Raw genomic sequence first — 25283 nt, 5'->3', positions numbered from 1 at the left:
TAAGTTTTATGCTGTGGGGGCAACCAGGCCTTGTGGTCCAACAGTAGCAAAAGAGTTCAATAACATCCTGAGAAGGTAATCAGTCCTGCGTATAACGGTCTGGTACTTGAAATGATCACAGACCCTGAACCGTACAGGGAGAGCGGGGCTCTTTATCAAGCTTGAGGTATTTTGTGAAAGTAAAAACCTTTATTATGCTCCTAGGACTGACTAGTAGTAGACTTGAGTCATGAGGTCACTGGAAACGGGTGTGTGGTGCTCCCATTATCTGTGCAAAAGGGCAAAGGTCCAAGTCTGTAGAGTCCTGGTGCTTCCTGTTTAGCTATATGGTTGTGAGACATGGACGCTATCCAGTGACCTGAGACCAAGACTGGACTCCTTCTGTACTGTGTCTCTTCAGAGAATCCTTGGGTACTGCTGGTTTGACTTTGTGCTACGCATGGAGTCCCGAATGAGGCACATTACCTGAATTGTGAGGGAGCGTCAGTTACGGCACTACGGCCATGTGGTGCGATTCCCCGAGGGTGATCCGGCTCACAGGACCCTTATTATTGAGGACCAGAGTGACTGGACCAGGCCAAAGGGGATGCCCACGTAACACCTGGCAGCGGCAGATAGGGGGTCATTTCCGGAGGGTGGGACTGAACTGCGTGTCTACCTGGGGGGGTTGCAAACTGTTTCCCAAGCTGTTTCGTCATGTGGTGGATGCGGCAACTTGCTGTACCAGTGCATGCTCCCCAACCTGACCTGCCCTGACTGAGTAGTGTGGTGTGCCTGGAGTTTTGGGGTTCAGTGGCACCCCCTGTCTTTTATACAGGAAATCAAAAATATATTGGGGAAACAAAGAACTGGAGCGAACCAAAAATCAACTTGGCTTATGGAGAATCGAAATGAACTAATACTTAAGATTGCTGTTTATTTTTTATCCAGCTGAAGGATAATCTCTACTCGTGCTGTGGCCATATTTATACTGGAAGTTCTAGTGACGTCACAGATGTGATGACCACAGTCGCATGACAGGTGATTCACGTCATGTAAATAATAAACAGGAAAAATAAAATAATTGCAGATCTTTCCAAAACAATGTTCTCACACTAAAACCTACAGAAATAAATGTGTGCTGTTAAAAGTAGTTTTAAAGGAACAATTAAAGACACTCAGGCCAACTTTTCTTTGTGTATTATTAGAAATGAAGCCGGCTACTCAGCTTCACGCTCCACGTCTCACCTGTTTTAGTTCCATGTCAGCATTGCTTGGCAGTGGTAGAGTAGTTTTATATTCTCTTTGGGCTCCCTTATCTACCTACTTTGATGTTTCATTTATTTCCTGTTCCAAAAGAAAGTGAACAAGCTGACCTGTCAAGTTCTAAAAAATGTGAACTTTGTTTGGAAAGCCCTTACGGTCATCGCTAAGTTCAATAAATGAAAATAAGAAACAAACAGCTGAGTGGGAGATAAAATGTCCACTCTATATAAGAATTTCCAATGTGCACAAACGGCTTTTTGTTTGTAAGGCCTCTCCGGTAAGCCAGGCAAGCACTGGGTGACTTTTTATTTCTGCCACCATGTCCATGAATGGCCAACGATATTGGGAGTCCTGCTGTCACAAAAAGGCGATGGTCACTTATGAATGAGTCTGTCTATATTTAATAGCACAATAATACAGACGTGCCATCTTTGCTGAGGTTTCTCCTCCATGCTACTAACAATCTTTCTAAATATGGTGTTCGACTTTATAAAGTGCCACAAACGACAAAGCTACTCTGTTTCTCGTTATATGTATTTTTATTTCTTGCGTTAATTCAAAATATCTCCACTCCCAGCTCAAGGCCTGCTCCTCAGTGGTTTATTGTTTTGTAAAAGAGCTTCTGCTGTAGCAAGACTGTAGCAGTGCTACTTAAGAACTGCATCTCCCAGCAGTCCCTGCTGGGGCTGCTGGGGTCAAAGGTAGCCACAGGCAGTTAAAAGGAGGGCAGAGGGCAAAGAGAAAGAAAAAAGTTTGTTTTGTTTTTGTTGCGGTTATTTGTCGTCTTTCCTGCTGTTATTAGAACTCTAATCATTTTGTCTTGGACTGTATTCGTTTGTTGGGGTCTGGATGGTCTGTCTACCTGTACACTGAGATACTGTGTTGGATTATTTGGTTTTCCGGAAGAGTGGAGCGCTCCTGAATCAACCATCAACATCATCAGTAACTACCGGTGGGACTGTATTTTTCCTTCTCCATTTCAACATACAGATCGCTGGACTTAACTTGGTCACTTTTCGTCTTTCAACCTGTTTCGTATATATGGACTTTGCTGTGTGGTGTTTGTGTTTATTTTGTTTATGTGTAATATCGCCAAAGGGGTCAGGGGTGGTATTACTATTTCATTACTTATTTCGGGTCATTATATTTGTAATTGTTTGCCATACCCAGTGTGCTTTATTGTCTCTGTGGTGAGTGTGTGTGTGGGTCGATCCAAGGCTGGGGACGTTCCTGGGATCTCTGCTATTAAAATAAATAAATCACCGTCATCTTTGACAGTGTGAATCTTCGCGGCCCCTGACCGCTACAAGACTACATAATTTGTCAGTCAGGTTGGTCTTCTGGACTGTCTTCACTTTATAATGTGGCTGCCCTTCAGGCACCTTTGAGGACGACCCAGTGCTGGGAGGATCCCGGCCAGTAAATGTTCCAGCTGGCAGTTGCCGGTGTCATGTTACCATAACAACCAAGTGGGGAAAAGATGTTTTGGTGGGAAACTTTTCTTTTTACGGGGAATGGCAGATCGAGGAAAGGAGGTGTGATAGATCGGGGGCGCTATCGCTCCCTTGAACCCTCGGACAATACGTTACACACCAGATAAAAGTCAAAATATTTGATTTATTTGTACTATAATGTGCAGAAAGCACCCTCCACTCCACAATACTCAATAATCAATAAACAATCCTCCACTCCCAGACGCTTAGTCACCCTGCCTCCCAACTCAGCTCCTGTCTGGGATTTCCCACAGTCCTTTATAGTCCATGACCCGGAAGTGCTTCTGAGCCCTCAGTCCATGTGATTATCCTGCACTTCCGGGTCAGGTAAAAACTTCTCTTTTTCTTCCATCATTTCTTTCGTTCCCGTGACTTGGAAATACTTCCGGACTATACGGAAAGTATAAATCCCTGGGCCTCCTTGCAGTGTCCCCTGGAGGCCCCCACGGTATCCAGCAGGGCTGTGAAGAAAAACTCCAAGGTCCATGATTCCCTGCTGGCATTCGGGGCACCGACCATACTGCAAGGAGGGCTCCATCTGGGGGAGCCTGGGGGTATTGGCCGGGATGAATGTCCGGCCATATCTCACAGAGGAGAAAAAGGGAAGGAAAAGGCTGAAGACAAGGAGGCGACTATCTGCGCTTTAAGAATCATCAGGATCTGACTTCACCCAGGGACGTCTGCTATTTGTGGATGGCCACCCCGAAGTAATAATCTGTGTGACGAATCCCCGAGAAGAGGACAGGATCTGGTGTTCTCTGGGTGCTCCTCTTTGGTGAGTTGGACTCGTGAGTGAGTTTCTTCGTGATAACCAGCGGAGAAACCATTTTCACCAGAGGACTGTTGTGTTTCCTAATGCCATCCTATGGTAGGAACCGAACTGCAGGTTTCTTCTCCGTACATATGGACTACGTTAAATATTTCTTTTTGCTTTCTCTGAGAACAACTCTTTTTTATTTTTCTTTATTGTTTGTTTCAAATCGGGGGTTAGGATTTGGCCGCTGGGGAGGGTGTGTGGGGAGGGGGAATCACAAATGAGCATCAGGCACCGGGCAAGTAAATGTAATCAGCAGATTTCAATATATTTACCAGTCCCACTTTCTTCTGATTTTTTTTTTGCCAGTTATTTAAGGGCACGCATAGGGAACAAGAGGGGCCAAGGATCGAATATGGTAATGCTATTTTATCCTTCAAATATCGTCCACTGCCCTCTCGGGTGGTTAAGTATAGGAATAGCGTTCCCGGATCGGGCGATTACTACACTGCTACACAGCAGGTTCGTGTTTATAGAAATGTCAGGATTTCTAGTGTGTGGAATGAATTCATATTTAGTGACATTCACTGGACGGGTGGCATGGTGGTGCACGACTCCTGGGACCAAATTCTTATTCTTATTCGTATGTAAATAAAAATAAAGAGAGAAACTGCAAAGTGTGTACTATTAAAAATAAAAATAATATTACCTACTTAGAACTATGGAAATGATCGACATGCCAGTCAAGGCCACGCCACACAGGGTCCTGGTTACTGCAAACATCACGTAGGAAACTGAGAAGGCAGACATCGTCCCAAAAATCGCAGAAGCAACAAACAACACCAGGAGCATTGCCTTCCAGCCAAACCTTTTAAGAGAAGACATTTGAAGAAAAAATTTATTGACATATACCATTCATGTCAGTACTTTACACTCATACATTCATCTCATTTCTGTTGTCCTCAAGTTGGTTTTGCATTCAAATCTGCCTAAATCAGTCCCTTTTGAATGCTATTTTTACTCGGGTACTTTCTCAATGTGCTTGAGAAATGAGGTCTTTTGGGGGGCAGTTTGTCAACTGGCTCCGCACTCACACCATACACACTACTACACTCTCTGCTGTACCGCATTTTCCACCATCCTTATAAACTGAAGTCATTCTAGTGCACAAAGCATACTCGAAAAAAACATACAGTACTTGAATCTGGCTTCCTTCAGCTTACCACCGTCTACACACTTAACATTTATATTTATTCACTTAGCAACTTACAAATGACTACATCGCACTAAAATTTTCCAAGGAAGTCCCACAGATGAATTTTAAGGTGAATGGAAGACATCTTGTTGTTTGTTTTTCAAGGTGATGCTTGAAGTTGAAAAACTGAAGCGACACCAGGATTTTAAACTCATATATCAAACTTATGTCCTCTCCCCTTTAGTATTTTACTCCTGTTGGTCCACTCCACAGTCCATCTCCATTTTTGCCTGTCCAGCCTGATGTTTTATAGCCGTCATGTCCAGCATTGCATCTTGCCGTTTTCTTGGTTACGATCGTGTCTGTGGTCAAGTTCCTCTCAGCTTAATATCTGACAGGCTACCGCACCTGGGGTTGTCTGCTGTATATACAGAGGGGCCAGAAATGTATACACACTTCAACAAAAGAAAAACCTGAATTAAAGTTGTGATATTAAATTTATACAGATATCAAGAGGTGAATTTAAGTCACTTTTGGCAGAGCAACACAACATGGCTATGATTGCACAGGCCATGGCAGCAGAGATCCAGGCTGTTAAGGTCCAGGGGCCTCATGTATAACACTGTGCGTAGAATTTGCACTATAACATGGCGTACGGACAAAAGTGGAATGTGCTTACGCACAAAAAAATCCAGATGCATAAAGCTGTGCGTACGCCATCTTCCACATTCTTCAGCTACATAAATCCCGGTCAGCGTGAAAAGTAACACACGTGCGTGCACCTTCTGTCCTGCCCCAACTCCTCCCAAAATTACGCCTCTTTGAATATGCAAATAAATATAAATATTCCTTAAGCTCAGCCTTCTGTGAAAAGACAATGGCAAAAGCACTAGGGAAAATAGAAGAATTTCAGCGAATACCAAGTGGAGGCAAGGAAAAACTTACTATTTGTTGGTTTAAACAGTGATATAATCAACAAAAGGAAGTTGATCGAGTGACATAGCATGTCGGAGAAACTCAAAAGCTCAAGTTCACAAAGTCACACAGTGCCTGAAATAAAAAAGAAGTTGTCACATATCAAAGTTGCCGTGAAAAGGCGAGTCGTAGCCCACCGTCTGAGTGTCATATGAAAGCTTATTAGGGTACAGAGAAAAACAAATAGGCACACAGTGGGGCGAAAAGCACGAAATGTCAACACTAATCTCGAAATTTCCACTTTAATCACGTAGTTTATTTTGTCATTAAAGTAGAACATCATAAACTTCATCTTAAAATCGTTTAATTTACTAGTTTCTCAAATTGCATCGTAACTAAAGTAGCACATTAAATGCTTTGTTTTGTATTTGATCTTCTATGTGTGTGAATCACTATGTGCTTCCGGGCTTTCTCTGCCTCCGACAGGACACAGAATCTATTACATTCGTAATATTACAGCTCTCTGAATAATTAAAATACTGAGATGTATACGTGATATCATTTTCATGATGATAGGAGTTAAAGCATGTTATTAAACATGGAAACATGGTGGTGCAGTGATTGTTCATGTCTCACGCAAGATGCTTGCTGCGCTATGCGCGACCTTCGATGAAATACTTTATTGCAGCAGTACTGTCTCTTTCAAATGTACTAACCCCCAATTCCTGTCCTTACTTTTCTTTCTCCAAATATCCAATCACCACGCAATCAGCTCTATAATAGACGTTAAGCCATCTGTAAACTTAGAACATTGATTCTTCCAAACTTTTAAGGAACATTGAAATATCTTCGTAGTACGTATTTAATTATTCTTTCCATCTATCCTTCCAGTGTCACGCCAGCACCAGCAAGAATACTGTGCAAGGCACGAACAATCTGTGAACGGAGAGCCAGCGGCACCGTGTCCTCACATGTTTAATTATTAACAATACAGATTATTTAAATGATGTTAAAGTTTTATCTGTATAATATAATAAATATATTTTGCTGCATTTCATCTTAAAAATGATATTGTCATCATATGTAAATATGCGCTTTATAAAGTGGCTCAGGTAGTGCAATATTATAACTGTATCGCAAGTTTACAGTGAGGTGATTGTACTTATAAGTACAGACAGTTCTACAAGGAGCACTTGATGGACTGATTGAGTGCATTTAGAGTTCTTGGGATGAAACTGTTTCTGAACTCCGAGGTCTGTACAGGAAAGGCTCTGAAGCGTTTGTCATATGAGAGCAGTTCAATAGACAGCATGGCTGAGACAACGTGTACTTGATGCTGTATACCGATAATTCTCTATCCGATGAGCTGCTGTACAGCTGTGATTCACACTCAGATACAGTGATATAAATACTCCCGAGTGGTGCAGTGAGAGTAATATGGAAAAAGATGATCCGCTGTGGCAACCCCTAATGGGAGCAGCTGAAAGGAGAAGAAGAAGGTGCAGTGAGAGTAACAACGCTAAAGCAATTATGGTATTTGGAATAGTTTGACCATTCTGTGGACCATTATATTGTTACAGGTTAATTACAATCAGATGCATTAAACTAATAAACAATATAAGGTTAATTTCAGTGTATTTATAAAGCCGCGTCAGGGATGTGGATCTGAAAAAGAAAGGGTAACCACACTGGAACAGTAGCACTGCTTTGACGCTGGGTGCCGCCAGTCTGCAAAACTGAGCGGAGAACTTGTTTACGACAGGGCATGAGCTACTGTGGAAATGTGCGTGGCTTTACGCCAAGTTTAGGTTTTATACACCACGATTTGAACGTGGAAGTGTTCTTATGCAACATTTTTGTGCATACGTACCGTTTATACATAGAGGCCCCTGGTGTATATGGATTGGGCGCACATACCGGCGCCATGCTTGAGGGGACCGGCTCAGCCAGCAGGTTGTTGAGGATTATGACTAACTAAAAACCAAGGTTCTGTTGAGGTACAGCGTCAGTCCAGACCATCAGGTGAGGGCTTGTGTTTGTAAAACTCTTATCTAATTTATAAGGAGTGTCCTCCAACATTCCAAGTTAATGGCCTGCTCATTTCACTCTTTTGCAGCTCTAAAATGGTGGACAGCGATGTAATTAGAATATAAATTTAATATGTCACTGTGGTCTGTGCAAATATTTTAAATCTGCTTTTCTTTTCTTCTCACATGTACAGCTAACACAAAGCCAGATTTAGAACTGCTAGCCAAGCATCTTAAGACAAGACAAGTTAAGGACAACTGCAAAATGGGCATTGTACTATTTCTGTGTGTCCGAGTCAGCATGACATTGGATCTTCTTTTCCTTGTTTGGAATGGCATGATTTACCTAAGTGGGAGCTTGCACATGGAGAAAGAGTATAAAGCCTTGGAACATTGCCTGGCACACCTTTAAAGCCGATGAATGGATGGAAGATAACGTCATCCAATCCGGAAATCCCTTCCAGCGCAGTGATGAAAATGGCAGACTCTACATATCGGGCCCCCACTGCTCGAGAGGTCTTGTCATGGCTTCCTCGTTGTGTAAAGCATCATTAAAGAAAGCTAAGTTATTTCTCCTATGTGATTTCTTATCGCCTTATCACTAAGGGAGGGGTATCGCCTTTTAATATCATATCTATATAGTTTCGGGTTATGTATGTAACATGCTGCAATTACAAAAGAACTTATTCCAACATGGGAGCTAACGCCCCCTACTGGATACAAGTGATAAATGCATTTATCTTAATTTAGATGGGATGTTCTACAAACAGGACATTAGAAACAAATTAATCTCACGTTGGTAAAAATATCCTGACAGAAAGGAAAAAAAAATGGGGTGGGATGCTACTGTGCATCTTCACATTTCTCTTAATTTGACAGAATCACAAGTTACCCTAACCTGCACATCATGGAATGTAGGAGGAAACCAAAGAACCACAGTCAACTTACATGGACATGGGAGAATGTGCAGATTTCACACAGACAGGAAGTGAGCTGGGTGTTGAACTCGTGCCCCTCGAGCTGCGTGGCAGCAGTGCTATCTACTGGGTCACCCCCATTGAAAAGGCTCAGCATTAGACACTTGTCAGGTAGATACAAGGAAGCAAAATGCCAGAATTCCCCATTAAACAAAGTGTAATGCCCACTTATTCCAGTAGATCTGCACTTATTACACTAAGACAGTGCTCCTCAAGCTTTATGGCCCTGCGACCCTGTTTAGCCTTTTTAAATTCATTGACTACCCAATATCAGTCAAAGCAAACTGCCCCCTTTTTGAAATGAGTGTAATCGGTGGAGCAGGGTGGAGTTGTCCCCCTTCATGAAACGAGCTCACTTAGAAACCAAGCAGCATATTGTGCAGTGCTATCGATTGCTTAGGCAACCCATTTGTGATCCAGCAATGGCAAACTGATCCACCGGCGGCAACCCACAAGTTAGTGGTTGAGAAACAATTGTATTAAGAAAATGATTCAAAAGCCAACGAGTCTTGCTGAATGGCTTCTTTGTTATAATGAGAGTCGTAGAAGAAAAATGAAAGCATTTTAGTAAAAATTTCAGAAGGCATTTGAAAAAAATGTATGGATACCTTAGCGTCCAGAGAACACCCAGCCTGCAAATAGTGAAGAATAGACAAGAGCAGGAAAACAAACAGAACAAAAAGTAACATACTTATCTGAGCAATATCCAAAAATGATCGCTCCCAGGGTGACGCCAATGAAGAAGTACATTGCCAGGACCTGATTCTGTGTTTTATTATCACACACCAAATCCCACTGCCAACAAAAAGGAGAGAATCACACTGAGCAACTTTAGAAATTGCAGTAGGGGCCAACAATCAGAGTCAGGCTCTCTTATATGGGGCAGTTGATGATCTGGTTTGTTTTTATTGCTGACACCAATAAAACTCACCCGGTGCGAGATTTACACCATCTCCCCCGGATTCTCAAGGGCCGGCGAAAGCTCTCCGGACTCCGCCAGAAGCGTAACGCTTTCTCTCGGGACGATCCCATTCCAGGGTGGCCCTGCCCTTCAACGAGAAAAGAGAACTCTCCCCGGGCCTTCTCGTAAACATTTTAATTTTGAATTGGCAAAGGAGAGACATTGCAAGATGACCTAATGCCTTTGTTTTTAATTTATCACGATATTCAATCCCCATAACTCTGAACAGGATTAAGAGAGTTAAATAATGGATTAATGGACGGATGGTATATTGGGTTTAAAGGTTAACAGAGAATACGTGGGAAAGAACTGGCACCAATGGTGGTTTTACTGCCAAAAAATATAATAGGTTGCCCGGATTAACAGCAGTTCAGAGACTACTTTAGTATACTGGCACCAGACAGAAGCTGCCACTACTTCATCTCAACACCAGGGGGCATGGCACCTCATCATAATGGTGTTCCTAATCCACTGTTGTGCTATAGCCAGGGTTTCCTCACTAGCTTAGTCTTCTTCTTCTTCTTCTCCTTTTATTTAATCTACTAGTTTAGATGTGGATATTATTTTGTAAATTTTATTATTTATTATATTTTGTTTTTCTCTTTTATGTTTTGTATAATTCAATAATATTATCCTATGTTGTAATTGGTACTCTGTTCTGTTTATGTTGAGCCTAAGGGGACGGGGCCTCCGTAATGCTGTAGCTGTGGGGCTGTCCCAAGCCTACGTCAGTTTACCGGATCATTACTTAAAAGCCTGTCACAGCCTCAGTGCTGACATGGTGACATTAGTGTATACTTTTATTTATCAGCTCTTTGTAAGTCTTTCTGAACAATGTTTTGTGTACGGAACTCTGGCTTTAATTAGGATTAAGATTCTAGATCATGGAATAACTTTGTTCTCTTTTGAGGTTTGCCTTTTTAAGCATTTCCCTTTTGACATACTTTTGCTTTTATTTTTGGTTCTGAATTTTTGAAAACAAAATCTTTAAATAAATGAAAAAATCACTGTTGTGCAATTTTTGGCCAGGGCTTTTCATGGTTAACCTCTCCCTTTCTTAGCTATGAGTTTTAAAAGCTTTACCTATTTATCGTCAGTCTTATGGAAACTGATTATGGAGTTAGGAGCCAGGTTGTTTCACTAGAGCTCTGAGGCCTAAATTTGTTGTTTAAAGCCTGCTCTCAGTTCAGTGAGATGATAAATCACCCACAATCGCTGCACAATTCACATATGGGAGGAAGAGTAGACACCTTCTTGTCACTGAATGTAGTGCAAGCTGCGATGTCTCCAAGACCCAGGCCTTTGACGTCTCAGTGTACTAGTTCAGTTTTCTTTAGAAGATACGGTTTTGATTTTTTTATATTAATCTGTAGTTATCAGTCAGTCATTGCTCAACCCGCTATATCCTAACACAGGGTCACGGGGGTCTGCTGGAGCCAATCCCAGCCAGCACAGGGCGCAAGGCAGGACTGTGCTACCGTGCCGCCCCATTAATCTGTACACATTTGAAATATTTTTTATTAATTTTCTTTTTTTTCTGGTTGCTGACCTTCCCTTGTTTGTCTCACTTATAACCCTAACCCAAAATGTGCCACATTTGCAGATCCCAGAAAAGAACATTTTCAAGTCCTTCAGGATGAGCATCATCTGTGCTCATTACACTCAGGGGTGCACTTCTGTTTGCAGCCACCAGAGGGCACTACGGTATACCAGCTGGCTTTTTATTATGTAGAAGCTACCCTGGCGATAATCAGGGGGCTCACGTGAACTGACCTAGCATGGGGTTTAAATGTGTCACAGAGGCCGGGCTTTGGACTGGCAGGACAAACAGACGTGAGAGAGTTAAGAAAACAGAAGTGAAGTAATAAAGTGTCCAGATTGATGAGAAAGTCATCCTGCATTTTCAGGAGTTGACAGGAACCAATAGATGTAAGCCCAGAGAGGGTTATTGTTATGTATCTGTTTGTGCTACAATTTACATTCTCCATTTGTTTGTCCATTCTCTGTACTTTTTCTTTTGACTTGGCACCTCTCTGGATTACAACAAGAGCCTCCATATCATTTGTTCACAACAGATGGCACAGCTTGATGGTCCTGTGGTTAGCACTGCTGCTTCAGAGTTTAACTCCAGCCCATGAAAGCTTTCTTCAGGTACTTCAAGGTCCACCTGTATAAAGATTTGTGGGCCATGTTATTTGGTGACTTTAAATTGACCCAATATGAGGGAGTTGGGGTCTTTTCATGACTGTGCCTTGTGATTAAGTGGGGCAGACGCTGCCTCGCATCTAATATTAACAGGGCAGAGTCCATCTTCCCACAAGTCTGAAATTCAATTAATGGATTCAGTGATTGGATGCATGGATAAGGGACAGAGCCAGCATGTGGGGTGAGGCGATGAGTGAGTGACACTAGGCAGCTTTGGTAAGGGTGGCACTTTTTTATGTTATGAAATACAAATACAAAATTGTTAAATGAGAATAGCTTACACGTCCAGGCCTTATTTATATACGACCTTTAAAACTGTGAGAAATCTTTTCATTTTCAAACTTTAAATTTTGCATAACGCAGTTCATAACATCTCGCCACAAAGAGTTTTCGAGAGTAACAGCAGCACACGTCTGTCCACGGTATTGATGTTCATTTTCCTGCTTCATGCATGCACTTCAGATCAGGTCATCCACCTGAAGCTAAGCATGTTCAGGCCCGGCCAGTACTTGGATGGGAGGCCATCTAGGAAAAGCTTGGGTTGCTGCTGGAAGAGGTGTTCAATAGGCCATGGGGGGCCACTTACCCTGTTGTCTGAATGTGGATCCCAATGCCCCAATGCAGTGACGGGGACACTGTGCTGTAAAAATGGCGCCGTCCTTCAGATGAGACATAAAGCCGAGGTCCTGACTCTCTGTGGTCAGAAAACATCCCTGAGCATCCTCCATAAAGAATAGGGCATACCCCTATGTCCTGGCTAAATTGTCCACCTCACCCTAGACATTCTGGCCCCCTGGTCATCCCCTGTGCCTAATTGGCTAACTATCTCTCTCACCACTTCACTACCTAACAGCTAATGTATGGTGATGAGTGTACTGGCGCAATAATGGCTGTCGTTGCATCATACAGGTGGGTGCTACATATTAGTGTTGTTTGAAGTGGCAACCCTCTGACTAAGCACTTTGAGTAGCAAAAAAAAGTGCTATGTAAAGGTGTGTTGTGGTGGTAAAAATGAGTAGAGAAGCTCAAACCAACTGCATTTGACTTTACAGCCCAGACAGGCCCCATCCAGACTGCAGTTAAAAGTGTGATTTAAATCCAATATGGCCGTAAACTGATGTCTACCCTGAATCTGCAAAGTTAAGAAAAACTAATTCATCCGACAGTTGCAACCTAATAAACAACCCTGAATATACCAGCTCCATGCTGGCTTCAAATTGTTTCCAGTGCAGGCATTTGTGAAGTGTTCAGCTCACGATGGCGAGTGCTCAAAGGTGTCTGCAAGACTTGCTCAGAAAAGGACGCATTTGAGGTGTCATATGACAGAAAACCCATTGCAACTGGGCTGTATTGGCAGATTTATTTTTTCCTTTTGCATTTCACATTTCAGTAAAAGGATGAAATTTTATTCACATAAGTAAAAAAAAATATATATTTTTGAATGGTGAAATAAATAAGTGTAAGCTTGGGTAGCTCTTTATTTAACCTGCCAACGTGATGATGACAGCGTCATTAAAATGTTTACTATGTAATCCCATAAACGGTAACCTTATAAATTATACTTAGGCCATTGATCTGGGCTGACCAATCTAATATAATCATAATATTCAATTAAATTGAAAAATAACAAGTGTATTGATCAACATTTACACATGATTACTGTTTCCCACATCCTCACTGAAGTACGCAAATAATGCAATATCACCATCCAGTCAATGCACACCATCAGTTTTCTAGCTGTAGAGAACTTTTCAGTGTGCCAGGAGTATAATCATCTGTCACAACAGAGGAAAGTATTTATGGAGTTTTAGCGCATGTTTTAATATAAGCTCATTTAAGAGAGGCTTATACTTTGATTTAAATCAGCCTTTAGTTGCAGTTCTGCTGCCGTCATTCGGTTTTATTTTGCCTTGTCTGTGTGTCCTATGCCACACCAGTTTGATAATGTTGATGAGTATTGCTGTTACTGTTGTATTATTATTTATAATGAAGCCTCTAATTTTGTGCCCAGCCCCACCATTGTTTATGATAAACTGGCCACCACGTCACTCAGTATGACCACTGCAGGGGGGTGACAGCAGCCACTAAGTTACAGCAGTACATGGACTGACAGGGACAGGCAGCTTGTCCATTTTAGAGGCACTGAACAAAAACCCTATAAAAATACTTTAAATAAATTGTATATTTTCACAGTAAAAGGATTTAATACAAGTAATACTATGAATGTTCTTAAACAGATATGTGAATTTATTTTCACATTTAAGCTGTATTTGAGCTGTCAATTTTAGTTGTTTCAGTGTACAGGAATATTTAATGGCCGCACTGTCATAGACTCACAATCATGCTGTATTAGAACAGGGAACGCTTGTAAAATACACAGATATATTGTATGTGATCTAAAAGTATTGTAGCAGGCCTGTTATCTCCAGTACGGTCATCTGAGCTCCAGACTGCTCCTTAGCAGTTAAATGATTGGCAGCTCAGCCGTCACTCATTTATCTGTTAGGTTGTGCAATATTTCTCTTACAGTCCAAAGCCTCCCACAACGTGTAGGCTTGTTTGGAACATGTGAGTGAATTAATCAGAAATGTTAATGATTTAGAAAAAAAAAAGAAAAAAAGCACATTGTGTGTCAGAGCAAGCTGGAGAAATGGCAATAAAAGAAGGAACATATAGCCGGTGTCGAGAAAAACAAGTGGAAGTAGCTGAAGATGTTGATTGGAGCTGCTATGAAAACTTCAGAGAAGTTGTGAATGCAACTGACGTCCGTGAGCTGCTGGCCAAATATGAGCAGAACAGGACAAGTGAGTTAGGACATCAGAGACAGGCAATGGCACAGATGGACACCAGTCGGTACAATGTCCTGTGCTGTTTGTTTTAAAATGTGTTAATAGTAGCATTTGTCTGTATTACTCGGAAAAGGGGAAAACCTCAGAATCTACCAAAAACTGAGTTAATGCTTCTTATACAAATAGAGGCAATTGGAAGATAAGAAGATAACACAGAAAGATAGATAGATAGAAATGAAAGGCACTATATAATAGATAGATGGAAGTGAAAGGTACTATATGATAGATAGATAGATAGATAGATGGAAATGAAAGGTACTATATGATAGATAGATAGATAGATAGATAGATAGATAGATAGATAGATAGATAGATAGATAGATAGATAGTACCTTTCATTTCCATCTATCTATCTATCTATCTATCTATGTGATAGATAGATAGTGTCACGCACGCGCGCTTAGGGGGCCGCGGAAAGACCCGATGAACAGCGTACAGCCAGCCAGGGGTAGGAGACGGAGTACTAACCTTTTCTTCTTTTATTCCCGCAGAAAACCTGATGCAACAACCCAGTAAAACAAGCTCAAGATGCCATTTCAATCCACCCGTAACCACTTCCGTGTTTCCGTCCCTTCCTCTGGCACATGATGATGACGTCATTACCCACAACGCTCCTCGGTTCCTCCCAGCATTCCAGTCACCTTTTCCGGTCCCCCCTTATTTAAGTTCCCCTCTGCGAAGGGATGATTGTCTTTGGTTGAACGCATGAATATAATAGTGAATATTTCTGTTGCAGTTTTACAGTATACGGGGCCGGAAACCCCAAACCTTTATACGAGTCTTGTGCTTCTTCACATCTGGCGTAGTCGGCAGGATAGAAAAGTCCGAAATATGACCGAAGGACAGGACCTGAATACCGTGCTTACCAACCTAGCGACCCAGCTGCACACCCTGCAGCAGAAACAAGCCGCCACCGAGCAGGAACTGGCGGAAACGCAAACCCGGCTCACCGCAGCCGAAGCAGCTAGACCGGAGCCCGCGCGGCCTCCTCCTCCTCCTATTGTGTCTCTAACAGATGCCGATGACATAGAGGCATACCTGTCCACGTTCGAGAGGACTGCCTCTCGCAACCAGTGGCCGCGCGCGGAATGGGCGTCCATACTGGCGCCGTATTTGAAGGGGATCGCGCAGAAGGCCTATCATGACCTACCCGTTGAGGAAGCCGCCCAGTATGATCTCCTAAAAGCTGAAATATTAAGCCGATACGGCATCACGTCGGACCAGCAGGCGAGTGAGTGGAGGCAATGGAGGTATGATCCCGATCGCCCCGGCCGTGCCCAGGGCTTTGAGTTCTGGAGCAAGATGGGACGCTGGCTACGGCCAGACGTCAATCAAGGCCGACATATAGTTGAGCAAGTAGCCTGTGAGGGCTTCATTAATGGCATGCCAGATTATCTCGCCCAGCAGGTCCGACGACACCCGTTTACGGACATGAAAAGTCTCCTGGATGTCTTGGAGCGTCAACTGGCGGTGAACCGAGGCGGAGCGGCTGATAGGTCTGCTCGTGGTACCCGACAGGGACGCGTCGCCAACCCTGAGCCCTTCCGACGCAGTGGGGAACCTCCGGGTAAGCTCAAAGAAAGAACCCCGGCTTTGCCGCGCTGTTTCAAGTGTGGTGAAGTCGGGCATACCCTACCTGCCTGTCCGCAAAATGTGGAGCCGATGGATTGCACCTGGGTTAAAGGAGAAAGGTACTGTGCTCTGTCTAATCCCTTGGCTGTTCCTAACACGGGAGTGGTATTGGTTAATGGACACTCGGTGGTGGCACTGTTCGATTCCGGGAGTAACATTACCATTGTTGCTCGCCGTTTTGTTTTACCGCAACAGTGGATGACCCGGTGGGTGAAAGTTACGTGTGTGCATGGCAAGACTAAGTCGTATAGGTCCGCCAAATGCTATATAACCTGGAAGGGCGAACCAAGACGGCTCCAAGTTGCCGTGCTCCCCGATCCCCCCTTTCCAGTTATATTAGGACAAGACTGGTCTAATAGCAATTGCGGTAAGACCGTCGTCACTCCCGCCGCCGGATTGGGTCTTATTATGGACGGGCAGGCTGCCGTCCCCGCGGCTCTCACGCCGTGCTCTACGGCCACCCTTGATGACGGAAGTTCCAGGGGGGGAAATATTTTGGTGACGGACCCTGAACAGGAAGTTCAAGCACAGCGGGTCTGCGCCAGTCCCCTGGATCCGTTATGCTGGGTGGATAGTCAGTTTAAGTCCACCCCAGCCGCATTCAAACGAGAGCAATGGAATGATGACTCTCTAAAGGTGGCCCGAAATAATATTGTGTCAGTTAACGGCGACATGCCGCGTGGTCCCATACCTTCAGGGCCCTGCTTTGTCTTGGAAAATGATCTGTTGTATCGAGTGGCGGATCATGAAGGCGAGGTGCGGAAGCTGTTGCTAGTGCCACGAACCTACCGGCGGGAGGTTTGTGAGCTAGCACACGCCCACCTCCTTGGCGGCCATCTCGGCGCCGAGAAAACACTGGAGAGAATTAAGCTCCGGTTTTATTGGCCCGGAATCAATGCGGAGGTCCGCCGTTTCTGTCAGTCTTGCCCCGAGTGTCAGTTACGGCAGATTCCCCGAAGGGACCGTGCTCCACTCATTCCGATTCCCCTTATCGATGTCCCGTTTGAAAGGATCGGAGTCGATCTTGTTGGCCCCCTGCTGCCTTCAAGCCGTGGCTTTAAATATATACTAGTCATGGTAGATTACGCAACCCGATACCCGGAGGCGGTTCCGTTGCGCTCTGCTACTACAAAAAATGTCGCACGGGAACTAGTTCTCCTATTTTCCCGAGTAGGTATACCCAAAGAAGTCCTAACGGACCAGGGTACACCATTTACTTCGGATACGTTCAGGGAGGTTGCTAAGTTACTCCGTATTAAGCATCTAAAAACATCTGTGTATCACCCTCAGACGGATGGGTTAGTGGAACGTTTTAACCAAACCCTGAAACAGATGCTCCGCAAGGTAGTCGACGCGGACGGTAGGGACTGGGACCAGCTGTTACCCCGGTCCTGTTTGCTTACCGGGAGGTGCCACAAGCCTCCACAGGGTTTTCCCCTTTTGAATTATTGTATGGCCGCCAACCCCGGGGTATATTGGATTTGCTCAAAGAAGGTTGGGAAGGAGAGGCACTTCCCTCACCCAATATTTTGGAGTACGTCGTGCAAATGCGCGAACGGTTAGCGAAAGTTCGGCCTCTACTAAAAGAAAACGTGTCACAGGCTCAGGCAGCGCAGGCGCGTCTGTATAATCGAAACACCACCCTCCGGGAATTCCAGCCGGGGGATCGTGTAATGGTGCTCGTGCCCACCTCTCATTCTAAATTATTGGCTCATTGGCTAGGCCCGTACGAGGTGAAAGAGAGAAAAGGGCTCGTTGACTATCTGGTGAAACAACCAAATCGTCGGCCGAGCGAGAGGGTATATCATGTCAACTTGTTGAAACCCTGGAGAGACAGGGAGGACAATTCCCCCCCAGGGAACGCCCTCTCCCTTTTCACGCAAAAGGTAGACCTTAACCTCGGACCCAATTTGACTGCCCCCCAAAGACGGGAACTGGAATCAGTCGTCCTGTCCATTCCGGAGGTGGTCAGTGAGGCGCCAGGACGCACCTCGCTGATTGAACATGACATCGTGACTGACCCAGGAAAGGTAGTGCGGGAACGCCCCTATAGACTCCCGGAAGCAAAACGAGCTGAGGTGGAACTGGAGATTAAAAAAATGCTCGCATTGGATGTGATTGAAGAAAGCCACAGCCCTTGGTCCAGTCCCATCGTCCTCGTTTCTAAGCCCGATGGCTCTTGGAGGTTCTGTAATGACTTTAGACGTCTGAACCAGGTCTCCAAGTTTGATGCCTACCCTATGCCTCGCGTAGATGAGCTCCTCGAGTGCCTGGGTACGGCTCAATATTTGACTACTCTTGACATGACAAAAGGATACTGGCAGATTCCCTTAACGGCATCCGCCAAAGAGAAAACAGCCTTTAGTACCCCTAGTGGGCATTGGCAGTATAAGGTTCTCCCATTTGGGCTGCATGGTGCGCCAGCGACCTTCCAACGTCTGGTGGACAGACTGCTAAGAGTCCATCAGCCTTATTGTGCTGCCTACCTGGATGACATTGTCATCTATTCCGGCACCTGGGAGGACCATATCCTGCAGGTTTACGCCGTCCTCTTAACACTAGCGAAGGCCGGCCTCCACATTAATCCGCGTAAATGTTATTTCGGGTTGACTGAGGCCAAATATTTGGGCTACCTGGTGGGCGGGGGACTGGTGAAACCACAATGTTCCAAAATTAAGACCATCCTTGAATGGCCCCGTCCGACAGTCAAGAAGCAGGTGCAAGCTTTCTTGGGGTTAGCGAGCTACTACCGCCGGTTTGTACCTCGTTTCTCCGAGAGGGCCGCACCCTTGATTAATTTGACAAAGAAGAGGGCCCCTTTGCATGTGGTATGGGATCCCCTTACTGACCGAGCCTTTAGTGACCTAAAGTTGGCCCTAACCTCGGCACCAATATTGCGAACCCCTGATTTTTCTCTTCCCTTTGTCCTCCAGACCGATGCTTCGGACACAGGTCTTGGCGCCGTGCTGAGCCAAAGCGTCGACGTTGTCGAACACCCTATTGTGTACCTGAGCCGGAAACTGCTGGACCGGGAGACGAGATACGCTGCGGTGGAGCGGGAGGCCCTCGCGATCAAGTGGGCGGTGACGCACCTGAGGTATTACCTGTTGGGCCGGGAGTTCACCCTTGTGACGGACCATGCCGCCCTCCAATGGATGGCTGTTCACCGGGAGACGAACCCCCGGGTCACCAGGTGGTTTTTGGACCTACAGCCGTACAAGTTCGCCGTCACCTATCGTCGGGGCGCCCTGCAGGCCAATGCTGATGCTCTCTCCCGGGTTCACGACCTCTCGGTTCGGGCCGCCCGACCCAGCGGGTCTGGGCTGGAGGGGGGGGTCATGTCACGCACGCGCGCTTAGGGGGCCGCGGAAAGACCCGATGAACAGCGTACAGCCGGCCAGGGGTAGGAGACGGAGTACTAACCTTTTCTTCTTTTATTCCCGCAGAAAACCTGATGCAACAACCCAGTAAAACAAGCTCAAGATGCCATTTCAATCCACCCGTAACCACTTCCGTGTTTCCGTCCCTTCCTCTGGCACATGATGATGACGTCATTACCCACAACGCTCCTCGGTTCCTCCCAGCATTCCAGTCACCAGTTTCCGGTCCCCCCTTATTTAAGTTCCCCTCTGCGAAGGGATGATTGTCTTTGGTTGAACGCATGAATATAATAGTGAATATTTCTGTTGCAGTTTTACAGTATACGGGGCCGGAAACCCCAAACCTTTATACGAGTCTTGTGCTTCTTCACAATAGATAGATGGAAATGAAAGGTACTATATGATAGACAGATTCAGGAACTACATGATAATTAGTCAGATTAAAGGCACTATATGGTAGATAGATACTGCATATGTCATTCATTTTACTCAGATTGCCTAACATTGATGTTCTCATTTAGCATGCTCTTACCTCAGTCGCTGTGGTGGACGTCAGTTGGCTTTTATCGTACACCCAGCCATACTGGCAAGGAAGAAGTGCTGAAGGTCCTTCAGAGGCGTTAGTGGACTGCTGTGGCAAGAAGGCCCTGCAGGAGCTGAGAGAGCCGTCGGCCTCTCTCGGGATGCTTCCCTTCAGCCTCTCTGTGTCCATGTAGAAGGTGCTTGCATTCTCTGATGGGTAAAGTGAACAGCGATGGGACGGCACCGCCGAGATGAAGTTGTGTAGAAGAAAATGGAAGGGCAGAATGATTCTTGGGATACAAAGTAGAAGGACAATCCTCAGCTGGAACCAAGAGAATCCACCCACCTCAGAAAGGAGCTCTTCGAACCTCATGGTGGCTTGAGATGATCTGTGATGCAGACGGCTGCAGGAGAGATTCAAGTACGTGGGAGTGAGTCATGTGAGGGGGCTGCCTTGTGTTTAATTTGTTACTTTTACTTAAAGTAGAAGGCCCTTTTGCACTCTTTCACCGATATACAGCTTTTGTTTAGTCATGTGGTAGAAAATGTTAGGAAACAGTCCCTCCATTGTGCCTATGGTTTTAAGAAAATCCTAGCCTGCACTGAGAGTTTAATAGCACCTTATCTTACTTTAATAAATTTCAATATCAAAAAGAATGTGTAATATGGGGGGGGGGGGGGGGGGGGGGGCAAAGGAAAAATTGAACAAAGTTAATTAGAAACGTAAAAATGTAACTGCAGGCCATGTGGTTTAGAATATTGTAACAGTTATTTAGGTATAAACAATAGTGTAATGTTATATCATCCGTCCATCCATCTTCCAAACTTACAGTAATCTGAGCAGGGACGTGAGGCAGCGAGTATAGGGCACAAGGCAGGAAGAACTGGATGTGCTCCAGGTGCTTGATGACTCATTTCCGGCAGCACTTCCAGGTGTGGCAGAAGAACTGCCCATAAAGGCTCAGCAGCTCCTGCTGCAGCATCCCTTGGCGGCGCCTGTGAATCCCAACAGGGCTGCACCAAACTCCAACTCCCATGAAGCCCTGCGGGAGTCCAGGGCACCACTGCAACCCAGGGTGGTTGCCATCTAGCATCCCGGGGGAGGTAACACTCTGGCCACGTTAGAGCCCTCGGTCTTCTCAGTGTGGAGGCATCCCGGCCGGGCAAGGGCCCCAGCTGCAGGCTACACAGAATAGAGCCACAGTGTTTCAACATGCTGTATATCCACAGACCACAATGATTATCTAGTGACTGCTTGCTGTTATTATGCCACACTGTGAAGCAGTAGTTCAAATGACAGAAAGATATCTTAGCAGACAGAGATACGTCTCAGATGTGTGGGGTCAAGTAGCCGCAGTGGTCTGTGATGACGTTCATTCATTATAATGTAGAAATGAATCATTTGGCTTCAGTTACCTTGTGTGCTACTGAGCTCCTGAAACGGTAACAGCAATTTTAGCTTTTTAGTTTCTCTTAAGTATTGTTTTGTTATTCTGTATCTTTGCTTTCTCCTTGAAACCCCAACAGTGGTTTAAAACACATGGACTGGAGGAATTGCCACGGGTGTTTTAGGAAGAGCCCTGTCAGCATGGCCTATGCAGAGGCAGATTTCTCTGCTACTCACTACACACTTTTTAACGGGCTGTCCACCAGTTGTGTGCTCTCATTTGAGAATCACGTCTGGCCCCACGAGACTACCAGTCTACTTCAGCCTACAAATCATTTGCATGATATCCCTGGAAAACAATGTACGATAAAAGAATGACCTGACGTGGCAGAATGACATACTTACAAGCCAAGGCATTAAATAAGATCTCAAACTGCCATGGGTTGGTTTCTAATTAAGCAGTCGGGTTGGAACAAAAATCCTGCTGCTGCTCTGACCCTCCAGGACTGACTTTGTCCGCTGTTGCTTTACACCAGGGGTCCTCAATCTCAGTCCTGGAGGGCCACAGTGGCTGCAGGTTTTTGTTCTAACCCAGTCGCCTAATTAGAAAGCAATTATCGCCAATAATTTAATTTCATGGCTTGTTAGTGCTTTAACTCTGCCATGTCAGGTAATTCTCATATCCTAGATTTTCTCCCTCTTTCTATGGATATCATCCAAATGATTTGAATGCTAAAATGGAGGAGTAATTCTCAGTCCTTCACTTTTTGCTCTTCACTTTCCTTCCAAGTATTTAATTAAACCCAATAGTGCATGATAAATACACACAGGTGTAAATGGAGAAATGCTGGTCTCTTTTGTCATGTGCATGTTATTGCTAATTAGGAGCAATTAAAGACCAAGAATACAGCTGTTTAAGACTAAAATAAGCAATAAGGGTTCAAAATCTTAACGAGCGAGACCACTAAAGTGAAGCAGAAGTGTTACTTGAGCAATAAGGGCTTCTTATTTAGCAATTGGTTTGGAGCAAAAACCTGCAGCCATTGCGGTCCACCACCGCCGTATATATTAATGGAATTCTAACAAATTTCCAGTGAAGCTTACCTTCATGTCTTTAGGATGACTGAAGAAAATCGGAGCACCTGGAGAAAAAAGGACACAGACACAGGGGGGCGCTGTGCAGACTTGATGTACTGTGGACTGAGAACAGACTGGGACAGAACCCCACATTCCGGGGCTGTGGGACAGCAAAGCTAGACAGTGCCCTACTGTGCCACCCCAGACTGGATTTTACCACACATAAACCCTAAAATGAAAATGCATTGCTCTTCAGTGCCACTCTGGTAAAGTGATACAAACAAAATGACTTCAGAAATAAATGCCATGCCCCGATCTCCTCAATGTCACATTTTTCAGATACCTGCTCGAGATGTGCAATGTCGTCCCTCGTGTGCCGCTCTGCTGCTCCGTGTTTCATGGAGGATTAGCAGACATGCCAGGTTAGCACATACCAGGGCAGCACAAGCTGCTTGGCAGACTAAATACCTGCTCCCTGCGGAGAGGAGTCATGTTTGCCAGCTAGGTCACCAAATATTTTTCTTTCTCTGGTTGATAGCTTTTTTTTTTGTTTGCTTGCTCAGTCCCAAAGGTTCATTTTATATCTACAAAAAGATTGTGTAATAATTAACACAATCTGATCCTGTAAAACCCATTCACCATTTCTTTTATTTGCCAGTATGCTTCAAAAATGGTGACAGTGTGGTCAAGTGATGAGCGCTGCTGCGCCCACGACCCCAAGGCCTGGGATTCTGTCTGAGTGGAGTCTCCATGTTCTCCTCATGTCCACCTGACTTCTCCTTATTTCCTCCCATGCATGTTAGGTTAATTGGCCCTGTATGAATGTGCCCAGTAATGATCTGGCATACTGTCCAGGGTAGGCACAGCCTTGCCCTCATTGCAGCTAGGATAGGTTATGGCACTCCATGAAATAGGTCTGCTTGAAAAATGGATGAATGGATAAGCTTGTGTTACTCTGTAAAAGCCCCTCCTGTTAATGCAGTTATAGGGTAGAACTAGACATGATGAAGAAAGAAACCTGGCAATCGGGACTTTAATCTTGAGGACAGACCCTCATATTTCTACCGAATACTGGAATGAATACATGAACCCAGAGAACATTACATGTACAGCCAGTGGACCTGTCATTTTGCCCTCCTTCAGTAGAGCATACCACCATCCCTGCCATGTAAGCCTTAGAGACGCCACCAAAGCAAATGACTTGCAGGACCCCTGCCCTCGCTTGTCACCCTCCTTTCTCAGCACTCGTCTCCTCTCTCCTCCTTCACCACACTTTCAGAGGCTTCTGCCCCGTCTGATATTCCTCCAGACCTTCAGATCAGAGCAACAAGCCACTCGCCAACGCAGCCCTGCTTATGTATACAGATGAGATTTCAAAGGTGCTATATAAATTAAATGTATTATAATATCCATCCATCCATCCATTTTCCAACCCGCTGAATCCGAACACAGGGTCACGGGGGTCTGCTGGAGCCAATCCCAGCCAACACAGGGCACAAGGCAGGAACCAATCCTGGGCAGGGTGCCAACCCACCGCAGTGTTATAATATAATTAATTAAAAATATATATTAAAAAATAAATGAATAAAATTATCATTCAAGTGGATGAGAAACACCTGTGCTGTAGTGCAGCTCTCATGTGCTTGGATGGCACGTCTCAATAGCAGTAGGAAGGAGAAAGAATTACAAGCCAGCGGCTTCTGTTCATCTAGAATGAGACAAAGCGATGCTTTTGCGGATGTTCTTATTTAATCTTGTCAGCTTTATACTCCAGTGAGACTTGGACAACCTTCAGAACTGGGTGATTACTCAGGGAAAAAAGGCAGGTTAATGTAGAGAAGTGCAAAGTGCTACATGTTGGAAAATGGAACATCATTTATAAATACAAGATAGCAGACACTGAGCTATAGGCAGCAACCTCTGAAAAGGATTTAGGGGTTTATGTTGACAGAACATTTTCATCATCCAAGCAATGTGCAGAAGTGACTAAAAAGGCAAATAAAATGTTTGATTATATTGTAAAAAATTATTACATTATGCTGAAACTGCATCTTTAGTATTGTGTGCAGTTCTGGTCACCGCAGTACAAGAAAAGACACAGCAGTACTTGAAGCCGTGCAGAGGACAGCTACCTGTTCTGACAGGCTCAGAGAATTTAAACCTGTTTAGTCTCGAACAGAGGAGACTGTGTGTGGACCCAATCCGGGTTAGGCTCAAGCTTTATAACACACTGGTGAGGCCTCATCTGGAGTACTGTGTGTAGTTTTGGTCTCCAGGCTACAAAAAGGACATAGCAGCGCTAGAAAAAGTCCAGAGAAGAGCAACTAGGCTGATTCCAGGGCTACAGAGGATGAGTTATGAGTAAAGATTATAAAAGAGCTGAGCCTTTACAGTTTATATAAAAGAAGATTAAAAGGAGACACGATTGAAGTGTTTAAAATTATGAAACGGAATTAGTCCAGTGGATTGAGACGGTGACTTTTTATAATGAGTTCACCAAGAACATGGGGGCACGGGGAACTTATTAAGGGTAATGTAGCTGCGTTTTCCCAAAGTTTCCAAAGTTTTGCAGCTCTAACTAAAAAAATGGGATTCAACAAAGGCCGGACGCACAGAAATGATTCCACAAACAAAATATCTTCGTTTTTTAAAAGTTTAGATAAA

At 44.6% G+C, this 25283-nt stretch overlaps 1 protein-coding gene across 5 annotated transcripts in view; it reads right to left on the bottom strand.

The window, feature by feature from the left end:
• LOC114665623 (solute carrier family 22 member 7-like) overlaps positions 1–23124 on the bottom strand; it is a 59051-nt gene extending 35927 nt beyond the window's left edge. For 2 of the 5 annotated variants that reach the window (XM_028820231.2, XM_028820230.2), the window contains exons 1-5: positions 22963–23124; positions 22647–22848; positions 20166–20559; positions 9298–9401; positions 4206–4360 (exon numbers count right to left, since the gene is read on the bottom strand). In XM_028820231.2, coding sequence (XP_028676064.2) covers positions 4206–4360; positions 9298–9401; positions 20166–20528 — 622 coding nt within the window. In that variant the 5' untranslated portion in view covers positions 20529–20559; positions 22647–22848; positions 22963–23124. The remainder of the gene's footprint in view (positions 1–4205; positions 4361–9297; positions 9402–20165; positions 20560–22646; positions 22849–22962) is intronic. The other 3 variants (XM_028820232.2, XM_028820233.2, XM_028820229.2) reach the window with 3 other exon arrangements.
• Positions 23125–25283: the final 2159 nt, after the last annotated feature.

The sequence above is a fragment of the Erpetoichthys calabaricus genome, chromosome 15 (assembly GCF_900747795.2).
Source record: "Erpetoichthys calabaricus chromosome 15, fErpCal1.3, whole genome shotgun sequence".
NCBI lineage: Eukaryota > Metazoa > Chordata > Cladistia > Polypteriformes > Polypteridae > Erpetoichthys > Erpetoichthys calabaricus.
This window is presented reverse-complemented; position numbering and strand designations above follow the sequence as displayed.